This window comes from Myotis myotis, unplaced genomic scaffold (assembly GCF_014108235.1).
Source record: "Myotis myotis isolate mMyoMyo1 unplaced genomic scaffold, mMyoMyo1.p scaffold_m19_p_15, whole genome shotgun sequence".
Lineage (NCBI taxonomy): Eukaryota > Metazoa > Chordata > Mammalia > Chiroptera > Vespertilionidae > Myotis > Myotis myotis.
The window spans coordinates 38,366,344-38,387,203 of NW_023416319.1; the positions used below are offsets into that span (position 1 = coordinate 38,366,344).

General features: G+C 37.9%; 1 protein-coding gene across 1 annotated transcript in view; it reads right to left on the reverse strand.

Annotated features, from left to right (window-relative positions):
- The window catches only part of CTNNA3 (catenin alpha 3), a 1,292,302-nt gene that overhangs the window by 588,362 nt on the left and 683,080 nt on the right, over positions 1–20,860 (reverse strand). Inside the window, exon 9 of the mRNA XM_036336865.1 lies at positions 20,704–20,856. Within this exon, the coding sequence (XP_036192758.1) occupies positions 20,704–20,856 (153 nt within the window). The remainder of the gene's footprint in view (positions 1–20,703; positions 20,857–20,860) is intronic.

Below are 20,860 nucleotides of genomic sequence, written 5' to 3' on the forward strand. Positions count from 1 at the left end.
AAAAGGATAATTTTGCCATCGAATTTCTTAATAGTATTACTCCTTCGGGAATGCCATGTCATAAATTAAAATTGAAAGTGGGTGCAATCATCATGCTACTGAGAAATCTTAATAGTAAATGGGATCTTTGTAATGGTACAAAATTTTTTTAAAATATATTTTTATTGATTTTTTACAGAGAGGAAGGGAGAGAGATAGAGAGTCAGAAACATCGATGAGAGAGAAACATCAATCAGCTGCCTCCTGCACATCTCCTACTGGGGATATGTCTGCAACCCAGGTACATGCCCTTGACCGGAATCGAACCTGGAACCTTTCAGTCCGCAGGCCGACGCTCTATCCACTGAGCCAAACCGGTTTCGGCGGTACAAAATTTATTATCAAAAGATTGCAACCTAACATTATCAAAGCTGAAGTATAAATAGGATCTGCAGGAGAGGTGGTTCTGATTCCAAGAACTGATTTGTCCCCATCTGATACTGGCCTCCCATTTAAATTAATTCAAAGACAGTTTCCCATTATTTGTGATGACTATTAATAAATCACAAGGACAAACTCTAGACAGAGTAGGAATATTCCTACCTGAACCCGTTTTGCACGCAGTCAGTTATATGTTGCTTTCTCTCGAGTTTGAAGAGCATGTAATGTTAAAGTTAAAGTTGTAAATACTTCATCACAAGGAAAATTGGTCAAACACTTTGAAAGTGTTTTCACTCTTAATGTGGTATACAGGGAGATATTAGAATAAGTGTAATCAATTTATCAGTCATTGTGTCAGTGTTGTTTTTACATCATGTTTTTATTGTTTTTATATCATGTTTTTGTTGTTTTCATATCATGTCTTTGTTGTTATATCATGTTGTGATTTATTAATAAATTTATATATTATTTTAATATACATTTTACTATTTTTCTTTCATCTCTGACACTTCTATTATAGAGAAAGGGGAAATAGCAATATTAAAATATTTCCTCTAATTAATTCCCTTTTAATGTGCACAAATTTTGTGCACCGGGCCACTAGTATTTATATAACAATACAATGACTAGAGGCCTTAGGGAAGTATAAATAGTGATTGTTTTAGATAATGTCTTATAAAGTTGTTTACATATTTCAAATTTCTTTGGACAACCAACTATTACAGATCAGTAACAAGTGCCAGTCAAACACACAGTAATATTTCAATAAATTCTGTCTTCCTCTGAAATATTTCAATAGATTCTGAAATCCAAGGAAGGCCATATATTAAAAGCAGAAGCAAATCACTGGAGCATCCACATTTGATTCCTAATTGCACATTTACCAGGAGAAAATTTGGCATTTAAATTCAGCCTTTAAATTCACTACTATTCAGCAACAATCTGAATCCCTAAATTCAATTAAAAAGGTCATTACCCTCTGGAACTGAAGGTGCTCTTTTAATTACAATATTGTTAATGAATTGAGAGAGAAGACAGTTTGGCTTCATTCAATTAGCACATTTAAGTCAAGGCAAGCTCCAGTGAATATGGGTGGCTTTCCTGTGAATTACGTTTTCTCTCCCTTTTTTTTTCCTCCTCCCTTTCTTCCTTTTATCCTCCTTCCTTCCTTCCTTCCTTTCATCTTTACTTTAAATGTGGGATTTGAACATAACCCTGGCACTTAAGCTTCCATTCTCCATTTTATCTGTAAATTGCTGCTAAAGCTGTTCATTAGCTAAGTGCTTACATTTTTTTTTTAATAAAACTCATCAAATTTAAATGAATATTAACAAGACAGTTTGATGATAAACTTTTAACTTAGCTTTCTGAGCTAGAGTAAAACATAAGCCATGCTATCTCTAGCTAAAAACAATAATTATTTAATTGCTTTATCATGGTATATTACACACACTTTGCCATGTAAAAGGCCAAAAAAAACCCACAAGTGAACACTCTTGGCACTTGGCTCCCAACAGTTGGTTATCAAGGTTAATCTATGTTAGGAAAGAGGCATTTCATGATGACATTGCGAACTAAAGCACATGGAAGAGTATATTCCTGCAGAGAGCGCTGAGCTTTCCTGTTGGCTTGGATCCAATGAGCTTTAAAGTACGTTTTCAAGTATATTGGAAACAGTCTTTCCTTCAAAGTGACTTGGCAAAGCTCAGGAATTAACTCACGCTCCAGCTACTAATAGCAAAAACCGTGCTACCAGATTAAATTTAAGTAAAGTTCCTAACAACTGCTTGTAACATCTGCGATTTCACTTCAGGGGAGACACTTGATTCTAATTTGCCCATGTTCCTCTCCCCCTTGCTCTGACAGCAGGGGGCTTGGAGAAGTTGTCCATGCAAAATGTGCCACAGATCTGAGTCAGCTAGACAGGGCATTTGTTCATTCACTCAACAGAGGGTCTACCAGGCCGCTGTGAGCTTGAAGTGGGGCAGCTACACAGAGAGAAAGCTGGACCCTGCTCTTTCTGTAAATTGTCTTAGAGAAGGAGGAGCAATTTCCCTCTAATTTCCCACTGCACTTACAGACTTGCATTCAAAGCAACCTCCTTTGACAAATCACCTATCTGCCTTTGTTCCAACAAACTCATGTATATTCTTTAATAACCTTTCTTATTATATTCAATGAAGATATGTTATTTTTTAAAAATTGAAAATAAAAAAGAAGAAAAACAAATATCCTCTCTCATTCCCAACACAAATACTGCTAATATTTTTATTTCCTTTCAGATTTTATTTCCTGTCTTTCTCAGTGTGTAGTTTTTTTATTTTATTTTATTTATATTGTTGTTGTTTTTTAATTTGTAATTGCACTGTTTTCTTATTGTTTTCCTCCTCGGGGTTAAATGTAAGATAATCATCTTTGTAAATAACATTTGCTGAGGGATAAAAATATTGAGACAAAGGATTTGCTTCACAAATCCTCCAAGGAAACTTTTCAAAAGTTCTCCAGGTGATTCTTATGCACATTACAATTTGGAGGCCTCTGCTGTAGTACAAGATACATTATGATTACATTTTTTAAAGGACATCTCAGCAGATTTAGGAAGTGAAAGCAATGTCCTCTGATATAGAGAAGCGAAGGCTTCTAGCTCTTGATCTCTAAAGGAAGGCAGGCTTTTTACAGGTCCTGATGGGGAGTAACCACGTAGAGAGGAAGGAACGGCATAAACAAATTTTCAAGGCCAGGGAAACACAAATCCATCACTGTGTACAGGGCAAGTAAGTACAACTGCAAAGTCCAAATATATTCTCAGAGTACTTTGTGAGTAACGTGGGAGAAAATGTCTAATACCAGGAAGAGTGAGGGGAGGCCTGGCGGAGTGGGTTGTATAGCACCAGATGGAGAAGGGTGATTTCCATGTTCAATGGCCATTTCAACCATTGACTACAAATACCCAAATTCAGATTTTCAGAGCTGCAAGAGATCTTCAGGACAATGTAACACAACTCACTACGCAATGCATGAGTTCTACTCTACATGTTGGATGAGTGTTTCTGTGGCCTCTGTTACATTATATTGCCACCTAGCAAGGTTCCCTTATACATAAAGAAAAATATCTAATTAGCAAGACCAAAAGGTCCTTCTTTCAAACTCAACTATTTTTTCTTTCTCATTTTCACCTGCTCATGAGTCAATATCTCTGCATATAAAGTATTTGTAATAGATATTATTCTTGCCTGTTTTATTTTACTGTTTGAATAGTAGACTTGCATTTTATACCACTTCCCCTGTCTCTAGTTTTCTACCATTTACTCGTGAATTAGGAATAATAATATGGAAGACCAGAATCACTCCTTTCCATTGATATGAAATGAAGGGGTCTAAAATTAAATTATGGAATAGAAGATCCAGGATGACCCAACACACCGGCCAAGGTGTGTTTACCTATAGGTATGATCAGGGGAGCACCAAAGGGTTGGAAGGACCCAAGCACCTCCCCCCTGGCTGGTTATATTGGTAAAATAAGATGTATGTCTTCACACGGATAAACCAAGATCATGAGATAGCTTCAGACATCTAAAATGTGAATATGCATTATTGTATCTGGTCAAATACAGAGTAATTACTAATCTCTATAGAGGACAGACCTCTACAAATAAAATCATCAGGCATGGATTTTTACTTGCATGTAAGTTTCCTTTAATGTATATCAACTCCATTTAAGAGATTTTGTAAATACTTTCTGGGGGGGAAAAAAAAGAGAGATCTTGTGGTTAATCTGAGACAGATACTCTAGCCATGTTGGAGAGATACTAAATGACTTTTCTATTTCTGCTGTAAGGGAAACTGTAATACACTCAATTGGATCATAAAATGTCTGGCATGAGGTGCTTCTAGTTGTTGATAAAAGAGAAAATTGTACAGGAAGAATGCATTCAGAGAGAGTGAAGATGGGAGCTCTAGAGAGAAGGAGGAGGAGACAGAGGAAAGGCAGGAGGAGGGAGGGAGAGAATAAATTATAGGCATGAGGGTTGCAGTCTCTGCAAAGGTGACTGCTGTCCCATAGCAGAGTCATTCTGTAAGGCCTTTCTCTTTTCAAAGGAAAGATCCCATGCTGGGGGAGAGGGGGAGGGAAGCTTTGAATCACTTACTAAGTTTTTACAATCTGGATACACCAAGTACTGATCAGGAAATTGTGTTATGAGAGGCTTGTTTGTCTGTTTGTTTATTTAGCTCTTCTTTGTACAGATTCCATTTCTTTGAATTGGTCAAAAATACTATTTCTTTGAATAATTAAGTCGTTTATTATGGAGAACATAAAATTATGTCATTTGCATATGATCTTTTCCCCTAGATCATAGAATGAAGTGATAGAAGTATAGTGCAAGAAGCACCTTATGGACCATCTATTGCCACCTCTTTCCTGAATGGCATGGTTAACACTTTGCCAAGCTCAAGCAGCTAGTTAGTGAGAGTAGGCGAGGAGAAGATATTTGTGTTAAGACTCAGTGCCCCTTTCTTTCTATTTACTGTCCCATAGCACCTCTTTCTAGTAGTAATCTAATGGTTATTGGCTACTCAACGATTAGTAGAGAAAAGTTGTTTGCTTTGCACTTATGTTTTTAAAAATTGGCTTTATGTTAGCATATAATTGGCTAGTTTAGTTAGTTTAAAATTTCAAATACCATTTCATAAAATGGGGCTATTACCTACCACATGAGCCCAAAATAAAATACTTACCAAATGACATAGAGAAGAATCAGTGTAATTAAGCTTCTTTTGTATTTCAATAAATGAAACTTTTCACTTGAGTTTACTCTTGAATCTGAGGTGTAACCACTATGTCTTTAAGGGTTTCTTTATATTGAGAACAATGGACTACAATAAAGTAGTTCAGGAGTCATGACCCCCCAGTAATTGGTTAATGACCTCTGAAATATCTTACTTCAAATCTAAGTGTTAAATTCTTTTAAGCACACTAACACACAATAGCTCTTTAAAAACCAAGGGTAACTATTTAAAACCCTGGCTTCCTTATTTTATATGGATTGGCACAAACTCAGTCACCTGTTCACAGTCAGCGTTGCCCTCAGCACTCCATGGCTCTCATTCATCATGCCATCGCCATGTACCTAGTGATCAGTCACTACAAGGTCTGTGACCCTCCTACCAGTGCAGCATGTATTTTGTTAACCTCAAGTTTCAAGCCTTTGCAAGTCTGGCATCTGCAGAAATATCAACCTAGACTCTAAATATTTTTTAAATATAATTTTATTGATTTCAGAGAGGAAGAGAGAGGGAGAGATAGAAACATCAATGACAAGAGAGAATCACTGGGGATCGAGCCTATAACCCAGGCATGTGCCCTGACCAGGAATCATACTGTGATCTCCTGGCTCATAGGCCAGTACTCAACCACTGAATAACACTGGCCGGGCTAGACTCTAAATATTTTCAACTTAATGGGAAAGTACAGATTTACCTCCTATTTGGTTATTTTACAACTGCTTAAGGCCAACTGGTAAACTTGATAAAAATCACATCAGCGAACAAGTTCATCTGCTGGCATTAACTCTACCATTTAGAAACACATTGTTAAGCTGCACAAAATATCTGAAGAACTAGAGTGTCAGCTCATCAGCCTTTAAAAGCCAAGCCTGATTCTGAAGGATGCATTTCATAGGTGGTCACATTTATTTATTTATCCATTCAGTTGACAGTTATAGAATGACCACTGTACCCCCTACATATGGAGGATATGATCCTGCACAGAGCTAGAAATTTAGGTGCTGATATTCTTAGCTAAAGAGACAAGACACAATATTACTCTATGAAAAGTCATGAGATTATAAGCCATATTAATGGTATTAAAAATAGGGGGCTCTGGTAAATCACCCTTGTACCAACTATTTGCATGCCTTAGGCATGTTCCTTCATTTTCCTATTTGCAAAATAAGAATGCAGACCACAGGTTCTGTCAGGCTCTTCCGTCTGTCTCCTCCTGTTCAACCAGATGTAACAAAGTTGATTTTGTCATTTTACATGCTAACATACATTCGTAGGTAATATGAGAAAATAGATTTCAAGGCCAAAATTATTTGTCAAGACAAAAAAGGATATTTTATAATGGTACAATGGAAAAAAAAAGATTATGGGCTTTGAATCCATTCAGACCTGTGCACACCATCCTGCTCTGGCATCTTCTCACTGAATGACATTGGTAAGCTTATTGACCATTCTTAACCTGCCTTTTCTATAAAAGGAGGCAAATAATATCTAAATGAGATAATGCTTGTTACATTGTCTGGCATACAAAAGTACTTGCACAGGATCGCTATTACTATAAGAATTATCTGCATTTTTTTTTTCTTTTCTAAATCCTGGCACATTAACCATGTAATTTTATCTTCACAATACCCTGTGAGGTAGTATTAGCCTCATTTTGCATTTGAGGAAACTGAACCACAAAGTTCAGTCTCTGCCATAGGGTATATTCAATGTCTCCCTCCACATAAAAACAGAGGTCGAGAGAGTCTAAAGTGAGATCTCCCTTGGCTCTCCATGGGGGTCAAATTTGGCACAACTATTTTCATCCCCGTGGAGTTGATCGTTAAAAGTTTGTTCTCACAACTTTAAACACGTTCCTCTTACATGTCACTGAACGTGGATGCATTGTGGTGTGTGCTCACATGCTGGACAGACAAGGTCATGGAGTTGTGAATGGTCGAAGGGGTTATTCATTGCGTGTTTCATACATTTTTGGTCGATAATCTCAAATAATCATCCAAGGGGAAAAAAAAATACTCCATTCATTAAAATAATGAACATAGAAGGTTCAACAGAAATAAAATGCTGGTGGACGATGACTTACCCAAAAGCATAAAGTCCACAGTCTCGTGGCACAGCCAGGAATGGAACCTAATTAAAATGTTTTTATTTTAAAATACTAGAATGTTGCTTACAAGCTTAGAAAGTGTCTATCGTCTTGGGCCTTAATATTTGAATTTTTCCTTCTGTGGTCCTCATCTTGGAGAAAGAAGGTATTCAGTCTGGTAATAAGGTAAAAAAAAAAAAAAAACATTCCTACTCTTAAAAAACAATAAATGAGCTGGAAATTCTTCAGGACTGAGTGGTTACTCATGCCCCGTGATGAGTAGGAAGTTGCTAAATCCGCATTGATGTAAGTGATCACACCCAGAAGTCCTGAGACCTCCCTAGCTCGTGTACAATTCCCTGGCGGGTCACACTCTCACTGCAGCACTACAGTCCTTCCATTCAGCAGGGAGCTTCTGAACTCAGACTGAATTATGGAAAACTGATCTGCGCACCATCACGTAGCTCCCTGCCAGTCACATCTCAGGTCTCATCTTTACTATCAGCTCCCTGTAGAAATGTCTGAGACTGACCACAAATTCCAGAAGTGACATTCCGGATTGTCATGGAAATGTGCTTTTCCTATACTGGAAAATTTAGAAAACAGGACTCTAAAAAAGGGGACGCCTACACTTGTGATGAATAACTACTCTAGTGTGGGTTGTTCTTTTACGATGCTTAGATAGGAAGGTATCTTAGAAACAAGCATAGAAACAGATGCATCTTGGGTGATCCCTATGCTTTTCCTCATCCATCTTCCTCTTGCGGAACACACAGGTTTATAACAATGATAAAAATAATAAAATTAGGTATAGAATGAGGGGATTCCCCTCCTCCCCCCGCCCCCAACTGACATGAGCTTCTGGGTCAAATATACTGACAACAGTTCAGATTTCTAAACAGAATAATGGATGGTGACAGTCCATTTATTTTACAAATCTGCTGACTGTGCTTCCTGCTGGCAGGTCTTGCCACAAAGCTCATCGACTCTTCTTTGGCGTCAAAGGCATCAGAATCACCTCATGCCAAAACTAAGCAAGAGAAGCTAATGTAAGGGGTTGGGAAATTGGAAAAGTATGATAACATAAAATGTATGCATCTGGGGATTAAAAGCCTTCTAAATCTCCTAGCATATGTAAAACAGCAATGTCAGGTCCATGTGTGTGTCTCCAAGCTCATAAAGCAATCCCATAGCTATTTTCTCTGACTTCAAGGTCATCTTTTTTAAAAAAGACGCCTGCTTTAATGTTTCTCTTCTGGTCCTTGCCAGTATTGCTAAAAACAGTTGAATTTTTGAAATAAGATAAATCTGTTAATTTGAGTGTAAATGTCCTCTTGTGGCTGCTTTCCGGGGTATATTTTATGTCTGATCGGCTGCTGGGTGACAGATGCACTATAGCTCTTGTCTAATTAATATCCTGGAGATTTTGGCTATAGAGTTTATATTAAGACATTGAAATAATTTTAATCAGCTGTTGATCAGAGGCACATGATTATGGTCACCAATAAGACATTATCTTAGATATTCTTCATACCATGGTATTTTCATTTTTATAAAACTCTAAAAATTAATAAAGTAATAATTAACAAAATAATTAATTGATAAAGTTTAGTTTTAGAGAACTTTTAGACTCACAGTAAAATTGAGTGCAAAGTACAGAGATTTCTCATATACTTAATGTCCTCACACAGGATAGATCACTCACTATCAACATCCTGCACAGAGTGGTACCTTCGTTACGACTGATGAATCTACATTGACATGCCATATCCTAAAAATGACCAGATAAACCAGAGTTTGCATTATGGTTCACTCTTGGTGTTTTATTCTATGGGTTTGGACAAATGTATAATGACTTGTTTCAATCATAATTGTATCTTACAGAATATTTCCATTGCCCTAGCAATTCTCTGTGTTCTCCCTGTTTATCCCTTCCCCCAATTCCTGACAACCACCGATCCTAGTTGATAAGCTCCTATAGGGCAGAGTCTATCTTTCCTCTGTCTGTGATTGAATTCACCTCAGCGCCAAGCACAGCTCCTGTTTTAAATATGTGTGTGTATGTGTGTGTGTGTGTATGTGTGTGTGTGATTACATATATATATATATATATATATATACATATATATATATATATATATATATATATATATATATAGAATAAATGGCTTTTTGCAAACATGATGCAAGCTCTTTTGACATCATATCGCTAGCAAAGAAAAATTAAGGCCAACTTAGATAGTCTCCTTTGACACAATGAGTAATAATTTGACCATGCCGATGGTTGTGGTGAAAGAGTGAGATAGTTAAAGTGAAAGATAGGGGAAAAGAAAGATAATTTGTAGTAGTCATTTACTGGGCTAATTCAAAGCACAAAAGTCAAACCCTGTAAGGATGTTTTGCTTTTCTTTTGGCACTCCATGGATAATTTCAAAAAAAATATCAGAGTGATTTAGAAAACCCAAGTCTCTTTGCATGCTGGTTAGTCTTTATACAAAGTGATCAATGGAATGCAGAGTAAATTTGACTTCATTTTTCAGTAACAGAACAATTTCTTTAAAGGCATCAAATCTAACACTTTCATCTTGCAGAAAGTGCCCAGCATAACTATTTTCTTATGAAAGGGATTTTCTGGACATATACAGCTGTAGCTTTCGGCAGGCCTAATGTACATAAGAATGGTCCTTTGGCAAGATCCCCCTTAACCTCTCCCTACTCCTACCCTTGCAAACAGCAGAGGAAATCAGAGGGAAAAGTTTATTTTCTCTGTGTGCTTAACCCTTTTAAATTCACCTCCACTTTCTAGGTTAACTACTACTGAAAAGAAAGCTAGAAGAAACCCACTTCCCCAACCCAAGTTCCTTTCTTGCATTTTACTACCTACCTACAATACCTGATTCTCACTAATAAGACATCCTGCAGATCTTATCCCAGTATCTTACACAAATCCATCTTGCTGAAGTTTGTCTTTCAAAACTTGACCTTAGAGCAGAGATTGCAAAACTAGTGGTCCTTTGGCATTATGTATTGGTACAAGTGATGGGACTGTGTTTTTGCTTTTATTTTGTTTTTAATTAATTCAACCATCTACAACAGGAAATAAATATACTTTTATATTAAAATCTATATTTCTAGGCTCTTTTAAGACACATTTGTAATACGTTAACCAATAAAGAAATTAAAGATTAAAAATAAAGAAATTCTGTCTGATAACACAGAGCCTGTATTCAAACACAGCAACAACTGACCAAGGATGAGTTTATGTCCATCTCTTAAAGTACGCTTAGGTTCTGCATTGCATCACAGGTACTCCCTTTTCACTCATCACTGGTTAGTCCTCCCACTGTAAGCACTTGAATTCTCTGCCTCTACCTTGGGGATTCTCTGAAAAACAGGCTGAGAAGGGACTCAGTGATGGGGAGGGACACCTCTAAATGCATTTTAGGTTAGAAAGAATACTCCTAACAAAATGCTTTGCAATTTTAAACTTGTATTAGGGAACTAATAGGTTTTGGAGAACTAACCAAGAAAGCAAAGTAGTATGCATAATAGCGATTAAAAGGCAAAATACATTCTAAGATTCAAACAAACAATCAACTTACAAATGGACTACTTGGACTTTCTCATCAGAAAATGACGACTGATCTCACGTTGGCCTTTCATCCTGGACCAATCACTAAGCATGAGCTAAGCAGTTACCTAAGAGTGATAAAGAACGCATCCAGAGGAGTTTATATGTGCTTCTGGCTTTCTACTTCTATAGCAAGGAGAGTGGAAGATTAGAGATTCTTGGAATTTTCACAGCTTGATCCACTTAATAGCAGGTCTCTTGTCTAAAAGCTCTCAGAAAGGTTTTTCCCTCTCCATCAAGTAATTAAATATATAAAACTTGAGCTCCTCCATCCTTAGATCTATTGTTCTACCTTTATTCCTTCAATCTCTGACATCGCTAGAACCGAGCTGCCGCCCTACTCTGCCATTTATTAGCTGTTTGACCTTAGAAGAGCTGCTTAATTTCTTGCAGCCAAGGTTTCCAAATCAGCAAAATGTTCATCGTGAGCATGGATGTAATGGGGTAATAAGTAGAAAGTGTTGTGGCTGATGCTGATACAGATTACTAAATATTTTATATATTTGACTTTCATTTCTTTCTTTGTTTTTCTTTTTTTTATTATCTTATTTTTGTCCTGTAAGGTCTATAAAAACCCCACTCCTCCAATACTTCTGGTTAACCAGCCTCCTCCATGTATGACCATATTATTTACATGCATAAAACAAATTACTCTCTGGTTCCTAGAATTTTGAATGCCAGGAATGGAGAAGGATATTTAGCCCCTCATTTTCCATTTACAAATAATTAAATTGAATTGCAGAGAGGTTTAGTGATTTGCTAAAATCACTTAAGCAGAAGACTAGAACTCTTCTCTTTTAAAAAACAAAAACCATAAATGGAACCAAGTTTTAACAGTGTAGATGAACTCAAAAGACCACATTGTAGGGACTCACTATATATTTTTTAATTGAATGGAATAGTGGACTGATTCAAAGGAACAGATCAGTCCCAATTCCATGATCAGACTGGTGATTAAAACAAAGTGTGCCTTCTAGATCTCAGTTTCCTTGTCAGTCAGCTGGCATGCTTACTACTTATTAACTCTTGGCCAAATACCATCATGGAGAGTAACTTTGGGAAGTTTTTGGTTTCAGAGACGTTTCACACACCAGTTAATTGTATGTCAAATTTTGACTACATAATTCCTACAGGAGCTTTTGCCCATGCCATCTTTTGGCCTTTTAATGTTCTTTAAAAACACTTTTATCTATTTTTGGAAGTTGAATACAAAATCCAAAAGCTACAGCAAATTTGAAATTATCTTATCAAACCAAATTTTCGAAAGGTAAATGCCATTGCTTATTAGTACCGGAGATTCAAGGGACCTTTTCTCAAATAAAATTTTGAAGAAAAAAAACAACATGCTAAATAGAGGAAAAAGGAGAAGAATAATATTCACTGAACAATCCTGTCCACATCATGTAGCATTTTGTACACTAATCTGCCATTCCATCTGATCTTACTCTTATCTTCACTTTACAATGGAGTATGCCTTTTACAAGATACATACAAGAGATATTAAATGACTTTTCCAAGGACATCAAGCCAGGATTCAAACACAAATCTGTCTCTATTTTTCACACATCACTCAATGAGTCATGCTGTTTAGCATCTTTAAGATTTTCTAGCCCTGGTAGAGTAGCTCAGTTGGTTAGAGCATCGTTCTGATATGTGAAGGTTGTGTGTTTGATGGGGTCAGGGCACATACAAGAATCAACCAATGAATACATAAAAAAGTGGAAAACAAGTCAATGTTTCTTTTCTCTTTCTCTCTTTCTATCTCCTTTTCTCTCTATCAAATCAATAAAATTTTTTAAAAAAGATTTTCCATAGGATTAATAAACATTCTACTTAATTTCTTTATATGCTAATTAATTCAACAATGATTTACTGAATGCTGCACTTACTATATATCAGGCTAGGAAACAAAAACAAAGGATCTAGACAGCATTCCCAGCATCCAGCACAGAATATGTCACATAGTAGGCACTGGAGATATCTTTGTTGAATGGATGAATAAATGAATGAATGAATAAATACATTCCTGTCCTCAACTTGCTAATCATCTATCTAGTCCAATACATAGCCACCAGCCACAGAAGGCTATTGTGCACTGAGAATGTGAGCAGTCTAGATTAAGACAGGCTATAAATATAAAATATATGCCAGATTTCTAAGACTAAGTACAAAAAAAGAACATAAGATATCTCATTAGTTTTTATATCGATTACATGTCAAAATAATATTTGAGGTACACTGGGTTAAATAAAACATATTGTTGAGATTAGTTTCACCTGTTTATTTTTACTTTTTTTTAGTATGACTATTAGAAAATGTTAAATTATGTATGTGGTTTGCCTTCTATTTCTAATGGGTAGCATCGATCTGGTACCATTAAGTCACGAGGCACTTCTTTTCTGTTCCAATTTCATGATTAAAACTAATTTTCTTCTCTCTACTGTATGATGATAAGTTACACTTTAAATGCACTTTAAGTCCTTTTTAAATGCCAGACTGTGCTCATGAGATTGAATCAATTGTTGGAGGTTAAAACATTTTATATCCAAATGCAAAATAGTCCATACCCATTCTCCCTTAAAATATGACTGCCTTGTAAATCCTTCCCTAGTGAGGAGCAACTGCATCTCTCCAACTCCGTTACCGGATCCAGTTCCCTAAGATGAAACCTGAACTCTTCACCCTGGCAATCAAATATCCAAAGCTGTTATCAACTGCCTCTATTCCACTTCATGCTTCAACCAACTTAGCCATCTAGATTTCATTCCCATTGTTTCTGGAACACAGGAATGAGATGCTGTTATCGCCAGTTGGAGTTCTAGTTTTCAAATCCAATCCTGCCTAGTCTTCAAGGTTTGATGTAAATATTGCTTACTTCATGCTGAATTCCCATAATACTCTAATCCCATATGGTTTTTCCCTCCTCTTAATCCCAAAACACTAATATTCCATTCAGAATGATCTATTTCTGCCTGGCTGGCATGGCTCAGCAGGAGAGCTTCGACCTACGAACCAAGAGATCATGGTTCCATTCTTGGTCAGGGCACATGCTCAGGTTGCAGGCTCGATTTCCAGTGTGGGCTTGCAGATGCAGGAGGCAGCCAATCAATGATTCTCTCTCATCATTGATGTCTCTCTCTTTCTCTCTCTCTCTCTCTCTCTCTCTCTCTCTCTCTCTCTCTCTCTCTCTCTCTTCCTCTCTGAAATCAATAATATATATATATATTTAAATATATCTATTCTTGATTATTGTGATTATTGTGCAAAGTCTCTGACTTTTCTGTAATTGTAACACTACCCTTTTCCTGTACTCCAAAGACCATGAATGGGAAATTTATACAGAGACCTCTAAAACATGGGAAGGTCACTCACTAGGCTTTTAAGGATCATGTTCATCACATCTTTTAGCTGAAAGAGGATTAATATGCTGAGGGCTTCTAATCCAGGGAGTGGGCAGTCACACCTGTGGCTCTATTCCACATAAGCAAAGGCATTACTGCCTTAGCTAGAACATCTCTTCCCACCAAAAGAGGAGAGCTGTCAAGGTGTTCACTGAGAAAGCTGCTGGTTTGTGTACAACTATAAGTATGGGCTTGTTGATTTCTTGTGAAGGGAGACTGAGGAAAAATGAAAGGGGATTCCAACAGCTTTATTTACTGATAACTGAGCATATCCTTATTTGATAGCCGATGGTCAATTCAAGCAATGTGTGACATTAAACAGCATGTGTCAACAGGCAAAGATATCAGTAGAGCAGAGAGCAATAAGCACCTTCTGCAAGACAGCAAGAGTCCCTCCCTCCAAAGCCCTTTCTCTTGGTGCTGGGGCTTGGCTAAATCTGGCTCACCATTCTGTGAGTGGGAACAATCAGCTTTGTAGGTTGGAAGGAAGTATTATAATTAAATGTCCACCCACTTTTGGTTCTTTTTTGATAAAGGCTCCCATGAAACTTACTAAAATAAGGTGCACAAACACAGATGAATTTTTGATGAGTAAGTCAAAGCACTGGCAAAGCTGGCTTTCCACAGAGAGAAACTTCTTTAATTCATAGAACATTTTCAGGCCTAGATCATTAACACTGCCAGAGCTAATAATAATTAACATGCTAAAATCCATGCGATAAACTGGAGATTTTACCGGTGTAGTTGGTAGCAACTGTAGTGTCAGCATGAACTGATTTTTCTGAGAACAAAGTAAAATGTGATGCAAAAATAATAGTGGAGTTTTAAAATTAATTTTAGAGAAATATGTATTATTTATTATATGACTCTTCTAATCAATAATACATTTGTTGAATATAATGACAATTATTCTTCTGAATAATAGTTGTATCACCACATTAAAGTTCCAGATTATACCTCTAAGAGTGGGCAACGTCCTTTAAAGATGCTGTTAAATTGTCACAAACTCCTGGGCAAAAATCTGGAGCAGGGTTTATAGTGTCTGCTCTCGATAATTAATGGCAAAGGCATCTGCTAAATCACTGCGAGGAAGAATTTTAAGGTATCCATGTGCAGTAGAGTAGGGAGGAGCTCCACTAAATAATTAGGCTCAGTCATATATCTCAAGTCCAGTTATGAAATCCCCAAAGTCAAGTTTTTAGAGAGAATGAGAACTGAGTTGCTGTTAGAAATGTGTTCCTTCATTTAATACAGATTTATTTGACACTAGCTGTAAAGACCGCTATCATTCAAGGAGGCTCAGGATGATAAAAAGATAAAAACCCTACTCTCCAGAATTACCGGATATTTTTATTTTTAAGATAAAATTAATATTTTAAACTTCCTGTTTAATCAGTATTACTGATGAAAGCCAGTCGAGTTCATGCTGCCCTAAGTAACCATGTGTGCAAGATCAAAGTACTCGGAAGAAGAATTCAATGAGCACATTTGTTATTAATTGCTAATCACTAAGCGAAGATGACTTTCAAAATGCCAGCTTCTTGATCCCTGCTTCTCCTTCCCACTGTGGCTTGGTGGATCCAAAAATATGCAGTAACTTGGATGTTCAAAGTGGGAGTAGCTTTGCATAATAGCTACTTAGTTCAGTATAACAAAATAAAATCAGTCACAAGGATCTAGGTTCTCCAATTATTGGTACTACCCATGATCATTTTATAATTTTATGCAAACTATATGATAATATAACAGGAGACCTCAGGCATGACCTTGCTAGAGAATAGGAATGTTCAGGCCTAATTGTTGGCCAGTTTGCTCCTTATTCCCCTTTTTTTTCCTCCAACACCCAAATCCTTTGGGTTTTCTACTTATTACCCACATAATTTCTTAATGGTTGGTGTTTTTGTGCTTTGTGTTCAGTTCCACCTTTTACTATCTTTTTTTTTTTTTTGTAAAAGTCACACATTAATCATTATCTAAAGTGTTTCTTTTACTAGCATGGAGTTTTTGTTCAAAGATCTGATAGGAATTCTTCAAAAGTGAACTTTTTGTTTTTTCCTATTTAAGGTTTACTTCAACAAGTTCACTGATTTTAGATTTCTCTGACAAACATAGTGGAGGTATCAAAACCCAGACATGTTGAAAATAGCTTTTTCTTGAAGCCATTTAGAATCTGAGACTCTCTGCCCTGCTATGTGAAATTGCCCAGCTTGGGAATAAGATGGGTATGTGTGCATGGCTGTGTAGGAGAGGTGGTAGGAAGTGGGGACAGGACAGGGGGAATGGTAAGTCATCTATAAGTAAACTCAGAATGTCTTCTGAAACGGATATGTATGCGCTCTCCTATTTCCCCAACTGTCACAGACACTTCTATCTCAATGTTTGTAATAAATCAATGATGGTTTTTCTCTGTTGTTTTGGTTAGATATCTCCTTTCAAAAACCATTTTCCTGGAAGATAAATGTAGTGTTCTTTTTGTTTCCTTTTTTGATAAAGAATACGGTGTGCAAGTGTATACTTAAAAATCATTTTCATTTTCTCCTATGGATCTCTCTCTTAGAAAAATAGAATTCTCTCATTTTAAATAGTGCTTGTTGGATCATAGAAGTTTAGAAATTGGTAGTGGCCTTAGCTATTATCTTTTTTTAAAGCCTTTACTTTATAGATAAAGAAAATGAAGCCCAGAGAAGAGTCATAGATTGAAGGTGGCCACAAATCCGTTGTTATTCCTCCCATTGAGAAGGGGCATCTCATGCCCACACCTGCCGCCCCCTCCTAGTGTTTGGGCAGGCCCTGTGATCGCTTTGACCAATAAAACCCAGAGGAAACCTGTCAATTTCTGCCCCAGGCCTTAAAAGAATGTCAGCTTCTACTTTCTGGGTTTGGCAAGCTCTTAGGACTTCTCATCTCAGAACCATGTATTAGTGCTCCACTCACCACCCACAGCTAAGCTCCCAGAGGACAGATAACATCACTTTCAGTTATGGGAATGTGCCATCTTGTAGGTCTAGCCTAGCCAAACCTTTGAAGGGCTACATTCGCAGCCTATCCTCCCCTGACGGGAGAGGAGAGGAGAAGGGAAGGGAATGGGAGGGGAGGGGAGGGGAGGAGAGAAGAGAAATATCAAAGGGTTGCCTCCTATAGGTGCCTGAACTGAGAATCTACCCCACAATATAGGTAAGTGTCTGATCTAGAATCAAACCCACAACATTTTGATGTATGGGACGATGCTCCAACCAACTGAACCACCTAACTAGGGCACCAGCCAATATTTAATAGCAATCACATGAGAGACTCTAAGTGAGAATAGCCCGGCTCTGCCCAGTCAACCCACAAATCAGTGTGAAAATAAATAATACACTAAGTTTGGGGATGATCTGTTTTGTAGTAAAAGTTATGTGGAACTGAAAATGAAACTTAGACCAGCTTCTAAACAGAACCAGAATATTCCGATTCTAGCATAATCTTAAAAAGTGTTAAGGGAACATGCAGAGTTAAATTAGGCTCATTCTCAGTCTCCTAGTAGCTCAAAATTCCAAAATCTTTTCTTTCAATAATTACATAAAACATATAATTTTCAAAACTCTTAAACATTTAAAGCAGACCCTAAAAGCTCTGCTTACATAACAAAAGACCATTATTAGGTAATAGAATAAGGTAGCATTCTCAAATGTTCCTTAAAAGCGTTAACTTAGTAATAAGTGAATGAAAGAAAGAGTTCCTTAAGTAAACTGATTTGGGGAAATCCTGACACATTAAAGATGTCTCTTGAACTCTAGGTTTTTCAGAAATGTAAAATATCCAAGAGAATAAATTTTCTTTCCCCCAATTATGTGATCGAGGAGTCCTTCTTCACTGAGCACCTTATGAGATTTCTATTTCATAGAAACACTAAACTAAGAAATTGAAATGGATGCAACTTTATTAGCAGAAACTTTTACTTTCAGAATATTTCACCAAAAAGTTGCTTTTATGCCCTCATCTTGGACAACACATTTTTAGTCAAAACTTTTACAAATCTTGTGGGCTACACTCAGTTCCCTTTCACCACCTGCTCCCTCTGTGCTGCTCCCTTACTTTGAACACTTTCCTGTTGAAATAGTTAATACATATTGGAGGAACGAAGATAAGAAGGAATAAATAAAAGTAGGTAAATGATAAATAATTGAACTAATTAGTTAAAAATTGCAAACCTGGAAATCAGCTCTGACTCTAATTAACTTGGTTTGGATTTTGTACCTTTTATTTCCATACTAGAGGCCCAGTGCATGAAATCCATGCGGGGAGGGTCCCTCAGCCCAGCCTGCACCCTCTCCAATCTGGGACCCCTCAGGGGATGTCCGACTGCGAGTTTAAAACGGCAGATGGACATCCCTCTCTCAATCCAGGACCACTGGCTCCTAACTGCTTGCCCCACTGCTGGCCTGATTGCCTCTACCTTGGCCCCTGCCAGCCTGATCGCCCTTAACCCCTCTGCCTGCCTGGCTGCCTGATTGCCCCTAACCCCTCTGCCTGCCTGTCAGCCTGATCACTCCTATCTTACCCCACTGCTGGCCTGATTGCCCCTACCTTGGCCCCTGCCAGCCTGATCGCCCCTAACCCCTCTGCCTGCCTGGCTGCCTGATTGCCCCTAACCCCTCTGCCTGCCTGTCAGCCTGATCACTCCTATCTTACCCCGCTGCTGGCCTGATTGCCCCTCCCTTGGCCCCTGCTAGCCTGATCGCCCCTAACCGCCTCTGCCTCGGCCCCCAGCCTAAGCCACAGTCTGGCCTTCCTCTGCCGGAAGCGACCTAGCCGATCAGGGGAAGGCACCGTCTCCATCACCCCACTGTTGCTGCCAATGGCGGCCACCATGGCTGCCTGAACCTCAGGCCTCACAGCCAGATGTAGCTGCCTGAGCCTCAGGCTGGCCCTTGCAGCGGCAGCCGCCATCCGAGGCTTGCCTGATCCTCGGGCCAGCCCTGGGCAGCAGCAGTTGCCGTCCGCAATTTGCCTGAGCCTCAGGCAGCCGCTGCGGCTTTGTCCGGAAGGACGTCCGGACTGTCCTCTGGAAGACATCCACCTTAATTAGCATATTACCCTATTATTAGTATGGATAAGGCCAAGGGGAATTGTAACCTTGCCCTATCTCGTGGAATTCTGGCAAGTTCAAAGGACATGTCAAAGTTAAAGGTGGGGAAGATTTAGGTCTGATGTGTTCTTAGCAATCATTCATTTATCAACTCCTTTCAGTTTTGAGATGTGAAGACTGGGATTCAGAGAACTTATAGCACAAGTGCTAGCCATATTAGAAACTCCCTTTCCAGTGGACCCACATTAAAGAGGTTGGTAAAGCCCTATATATTAGTATATGCTATATCAAAAGCTGTGATTCTAATCCAGATGGTGACTATTTCTAACACAAGGTTTACAAGCAATTTGGGCCCCCAAACACATATTACACCAGTGTTCACAGCCAGTTTAGGAAGGTATGACAATCTAAAACTTCAATAACCAGTATGGCATGGGCACTGACAATGACAATAGACACTAGCCTTCACAATTGGCACAGTCATACTGATGGGCACCAGCAGTATATCTCTCTGGTATACGGATGTGGTCAATCACATTTACCCCTTCCTGCCACTGGTTCCCAGCCCTGTGAAGACTGTCACATTACTGGGTATTGGAAATTCTCCCAGTCAGGCTCTTCCTTATACTGTGACTGCATTTTGATGCCCATAATACAATAGGTTCTATTATGTGTCTCCTGAGAATCACCCAGCCCTTCATGGTTCCTGGAACATATGCCACCCTGTCTCCCAAATCATGGAGCATTTCAATGTTTTCACTTTATAAGTAGGAGGAAATTAAGTTTTATCATCTCCTCTTGCCCCACCTAAGACATGGACCAGTCCACTAAACAGTACTTAATTACTCTGGAACCCTCTACCTCTATATATCCTACGTTCTTGTTCTATAGTCACGTTATATAGTGGAATATTAATGAAAAGCTGAAGGAGTAATTCAGCCATGAAAATATGGTAGAAAAAATTAGCATGAGATAGAATATTTGATACTTTTAAGTTTTAATGGAATAATATTTATAAGGATAGAACAAAGTATCTGCATTTAACCAGCTTATTTGTGTAGCTCTGAAAAAAAAAGTCATTTAAAAATATTGATTATAGTTTCATAGCTCTTTCTAAATAAATTGCTCATTTTCCCAGCCATTGGGGAATGGTTTATACAGTTTGACATATATACCTCTATATTACCTTGGCCCAACTCTGCTCCATTAGTAATAAGTTCTTAGATGTTATTTAAGTATAATTTGATTGTAAATGGGGAATGAAGGCCTCATTCTCCCATATGTAGAATAGTTAAAATTCTAGCACACTTACTTCTACAAGCCTGTTGGTGTGTTCACGAAATATCGCAGCATATTCTTTTATTTCCTTTTCTCGACCATTCTTGGCAGCTTCGATGAGAACCAAAAGTGGGACTGTCGTATCCAGAAAGGAGTCTGACACATGATCTATAATAGCCTTACGGAGCTGA